Source organism: Cyprinus carpio, chromosome B15 (genome assembly GCF_018340385.1).
Source record: "Cyprinus carpio isolate SPL01 chromosome B15, ASM1834038v1, whole genome shotgun sequence".
Classification (NCBI taxonomy): domain Eukaryota; kingdom Metazoa; phylum Chordata; class Actinopteri; order Cypriniformes; family Cyprinidae; genus Cyprinus; species Cyprinus carpio.
This window is the reverse complement of record NC_056611.1, coordinates 11528351-11533298: the sequence shown is the minus strand read 5'-3', so window position 1 is coordinate 11533298 and position 4948 is coordinate 11528351. Positions and strand designations below refer to the sequence as shown.

General features: G+C 33.2%; 1 protein-coding gene across 6 annotated transcripts; it reads left to right on the top strand.

Moving 5' to 3' along the window:
* Positions 1-836: 836 nt before the first annotated feature.
* On the top strand, positions 837-4657 carry LOC109093050 (trafficking protein particle complex subunit 6b-like). Of its 6 annotated transcripts, none has more exons than XM_042739212.1 (7): positions 837-1541; positions 2383-2474; positions 2595-2659; positions 2747-2864; positions 2953-3036; positions 3166-3259; positions 3571-4657. In XM_042739212.1, exons 2-7 carry the CDS (start codon positions 2385-2387, stop codon positions 3600-3602), a joined length of 483 nt encoding a protein of 160 aa, XP_042595146.1. In that variant the 5' UTR covers positions 837-1541; positions 2383-2384; the 3' UTR covers positions 3603-4657. The 6 variants fall into 6 exon arrangements, with proteins under 6 accessions (XP_042595146.1, XP_042595145.1, XP_042595144.1 ...); XM_042739211.1 differs by having other exon boundaries at positions 1307-1556; XM_042739210.1 differs by having other exon boundaries at positions 1350-1541; positions 2592-2659.
* Positions 4658-4948: the final 291 nt, after the last annotated feature.

Genomic DNA, 4948 nt, shown 5'->3' with positions numbered 1-4948 from the left:
GAAAAAAGTGGGTTATTGGTAAGTTTAAAGTTGTGTAAAACTATCAGTTTCTTCCAGTCAGGTTTGGGAAACACTTTAAAGGGATACTCCACCCAAAAATAAAAATTTTGTCATTAATCATTTACCCCCATGTCGTTCCAAACCTGTTAAAGCTTTGTTCGTCTTCGGAAAACAATTTAAGATATTTTGGATGAAAACCGGGAGGCTTGAGACTGTCCTGCCAAGTAAATAGCAGTGTCAAGGTCCATAAAAGGTATGAAAGTCATCGTCAGAATACTCCATCTGCCATCAGACGTGCAATCTGGGTTATATGAAGCGATGGAAACACTTTTTGTAAGCGAAGAAAACAAAAATAACGACTTTATTCAACAATTCCTTTATCAACAGTCTCCTCTGTGTCTCTCCATATCACCGTATGCTCTTCTGTATCAGCCGCGCCACAAGGATGAACTGTTTTCTTTCAAATCAAAGCTAAATACATGTAGAAACAGCGCATCCTAGTGGCGTGGCTGATAAAGAAGAGCATACGTAGCATACGGTGATATGGAGAGACACAGAGGAGGCCGTTGACAAAGGAACTGTTGAATAAAGTCATTATTTTTGTTTTCTTCGCTTACAAAAAGTGTTCCCGTCGCTTCATATAACCCAGATTGCACGTCTGATGGCAGATGGAATATTCTGACGATGACTTGCATACCTTTTATGGACCTTGACACTGCTATTTACTTGGCAATGGATGGGACAGTCACAGGCCTCCCGGTTTTCATCCAAAATATCTTAAATTGTGTTCCAAAGACGAACGAAGCTTTTACAAGTTTGGAACGACATGGGGGTAAGTGATTAATGACAAAGTTTTCATTTTGGGGAGGAGTATCCCTTTAAAACTGATTTTAACACATGAAGGTGTATTGTCATGAATTTCATAATCTAATCTGAACTCACATGGTTAAGTATGAATTTATAAATTTGTTAATTTCATCTGCTTGACTCTTAATATAAAGTAAAATTTCACTGGTATGTGTCTATATTTGACATGCAAAATGGATCAGGGTTGGGTTAGTTGTAACGCCACTAATTCCATTAATCTTATAGTGTTCATAAAGGGTACTACGCAATTACTTTTACGTTAAACTATGGTTACTGTGTCAAAAGTGTGTGGGTAAAACACTCAAGTGCAAAGGGAAAAAATCGACAGCAAGTCCTACTTAAGTTGTACTGAAATTATCATGTGAGTTAGACAAGTCTCCATGCTCACCAATGCTGTATTTATTTGATTAATACGGTAAATTAAAAATAAAAATACAGTAAAACGTTAATATTATAAAATTTTATTACAAACTCCAATATGAGGGAGACCAAAGTAACTTTACAGTAGCTTGGGTCAGCGAGGAAATGCGATGAAGTCGTTATTCTCCATAACAGCAGGTGGCAGTATTGGTTGTAAGTAGCAGTGCTACACACAGTAGAACTGAAGGCGGATTTTGTGTATCTGGTTCTTTATAAATGTATTTTTATTAAGTGACCGAAGATACGTGCAAGGAGTAAGTGATTTAAAGGTGTGTTTATGCTAATACCAAACCATATTTCACATCAACAGGCTGAACACGTTAGCAGCTCTATCGCTGAAGGTGCTGTAACATTAGCAGCTGTTTTCACATTATTCAGATGATGTATACTTTTGTGGTTTGTAATCTTACGAATCACATACATAGTTTAAATATAAAGCCCCGATGGCAAGAAGGCGGTTCGCAATACGCTGTCGGTTTTGACATAAACTGATTTAATGCACATCAACAGACATAATATTACAAAGCTTCTGTAAAGTTCTCAAACTAAAACGGTAGGATATTTAAATTTTAATTAATAAAGACCCAGTTCATACTGTGAAAATTGAATATTATAAATATAACATTATTATTTTTAACATTATTATTTCGTTTCTGTTACGTTACATTTACGTTTTTTTTTTCTACTCACTATAAGTACTCTTAGATGTATTTATTTATTTAAATACATGTCAGCGATTTGTCTAATTAATTGAGTCGTCCATTCATTTAGTTTATTTATTCATTAATTTAAGGTAATTTAATTTAATTTTACATAAACCCCACAACACTCACTTGAAAACCCCTGTTTTAGCCAACTCTGTTAAACATCACCACGTGACACATTATCCAACAAGTTGTCAAAATCTCTTTCCCAGGTTGTATATTTATTTTCCAGCTGTTTAATCACTTAAAAATATTCACTAGTGACAAAAGAGGAGTGGAAGAGCCACTTCAGTTTGCATGCAGGCCTAAATGGGTTAAAAAGACGTCAATTTTCCAATGGAGTGTTTCCAGATGTCTGAGGAATTTCCACAGATGTTTTTCTTTCTGTCAGATATGGCAGATGATGTACTGTTTGAATTCCTCCACATGGAGATTGTTGCTCACGTGTACAGGGAGCATGCGACCCGGGAGGACATTGATAAGGTACCATCTACAAGCATCCAGATGGCGTACATCAGATTTTTTTTCTGCTTGAATTATGTTTTTGTTACAGCGTTTTGTCATTTCCAGTTGCATCATGTTCTGATCTGCTTTCTTAAGGAGAGAGTGACGTGTGTCTCTACTCTAGAGGTGATGGGCTTCAGAGTTGGACAAGGACTGATTGAAAGGTATACACAGTTATACGTGTTTTTTTTTTCATACCATAAGTTATCCATAGTTTATAGTTGCCTAACTTTGCATATGTTTCTGGAAAGATTTACAAAAGACTGCCCCACTTTCAAAGATGACTTGGACATAATGAAGTTCCTGTGTAAAGATTTTTGGAGCACGATCTTCAGAAAACAAATCGACAACTTGAGGACCAACCATCAGGTTTGAAAGTTCAATTATGTGTTTAATATGTGACAACACATTGTAGAATTATTATTATTATTATTTCTTCTCTCTGGCTTTGCTGTAGGGCACATACGTCTTACAGGATAATAAATTTGCACTCCTAACTCAGTTTTCCAATGGAAAGCAATACCTTGAAGAAGCACCTAAAGTAAGAATGTCCGTTGTCTGTTTAAGTGCATTCATGTTGAATAATACTCCAAGATTTTATTTTGTCTACATTATCTTATAGCATGATAAATTAAACATTAATATATCTAAATATGCTGGATCTCTGCAGTACTTGGCCTTCTCCTGTGGCTTGATTCGAGGAGCTCTATCTAACCTGGGCTTGGAGAGCGTCGTCACTGCAGAGGTTTCTTTAATGCCATCATGTAAGTTTATGCCAAACTTAAAAGCAGTATTTAACTCATCTTAACTAAATATATGAATGAATTAATATTTTTTTTTTTAAATATGTAGTTAAGTATATAAATAAATTGAATGATAGATAGATAGATAGATAGATAGATAGATAGATAGATAGGTATGCAACATATACCTATTTTTTTTTTTTTTTTTTTTTTGCATCATGATGTTAAAATATTTAAAGCTTTAATAGCAAGCACATACACAGTTAAAGTGTGATTTGACTCTGTTATTAAGATTGTAACTGTCTTCATTGTCTTGTTTTTTCTGTTTAAAGGCAAATTCCAAGTTGTAATTCAGAAACTCTAGGATGGACTAAATGAGCTTTCTTCAATTAAAACTTTGTGAATGTGAATTAGATGCACCTAGATTCTGAATGTTTACAACATTCTATTTTATTTAATACTGTTTGCAGTTTCAGATTCCATACAGATTGCGAAACAGATTCCATACATTTCACTTTTTTTTCTTTCTCCATCCCACATAAATTCAAAATCTTGACCTGTTTGGAAATATTCTGAATGTCGTATTCTACCTCAGCTCCACTTATTACAGACTAAATTGCTGTCACAGATAATCATGGAAACATATTTTCATATGACATTTCGTAAACTTTCGAATATTTCATAAACTCGTAACTTCACATTTTTGTCCACTTTTTTATACTCCTTCGGCTGGGTAAGACATTTAAAATGTTAGATGTTAAAATGTAAGATGCAGTCTTTTCTACAGCTTTTTTGTAAAAGTGAATTATTTATGTATATTTGGGACAGTTGATATCTGTATTTATTTCAACCCAAATAACTAAAGCCATAATTTAGTGTTGACACTTAATTTATTGTTTGGAAAAAACAAACACACACACACAAAAAATAAATAATAGTAATAAAATAAAATATTGATAATCATATGGAGAAAATGTATGGATTCTGGAAAAACAGCTTTTATTGTTGTTGTTGAAAAATATGTTTATGGTTTGGGTTTGTAAATAGAGGCATATGTTATAACTGGTCAAAATTTCAAGGGGGAAAAAAAACAACAACTCTTGATTTCACCAGAAGAGGGCAACCTTTGTCAGTCAGACATATGACATCTAGAGTAAAAGCTCAAAAAATAATATTTTATCATAAAACTTTGATTTGAATGATCTTGTACAAGCTTCTAGCACTTAGGTTAGTCTGAAAACTCTTTACGGCTGGTACTTTAGTTTAGTTAGGTACTCAAGCTTAGTTTTAATAGCTGGTAGAGGTTTTCTGTGAACTGTACTTGTTTGTTGTTGACTGCATAATTCTGGATGAATTTATCATTATTCAGATACATTTATTTGTGTTACCAATGCAATAAATGCAATATAACAATTAAAATACATGCATACATTTTATTTTATTATTATTATTTTTTTTTATTTGAAGCAATCACAGAAACCTTACCAGAACTAATTTTGTATTAGAAAAACATTTCTAATAATCTTGGCACAGTTTAAAATGATTTATGAAATGTTTAAATATCCTATATATTTATTTGAGAGAACACATCTCTATACAGCTATTGGAATTCAAACATGAATGTGAATTCACCGTTAAAACAAAGAATCTAGATGACACACATTTACATTCTTCACATGATGCTGAATCATCAAACAAAAAAAATGCTTT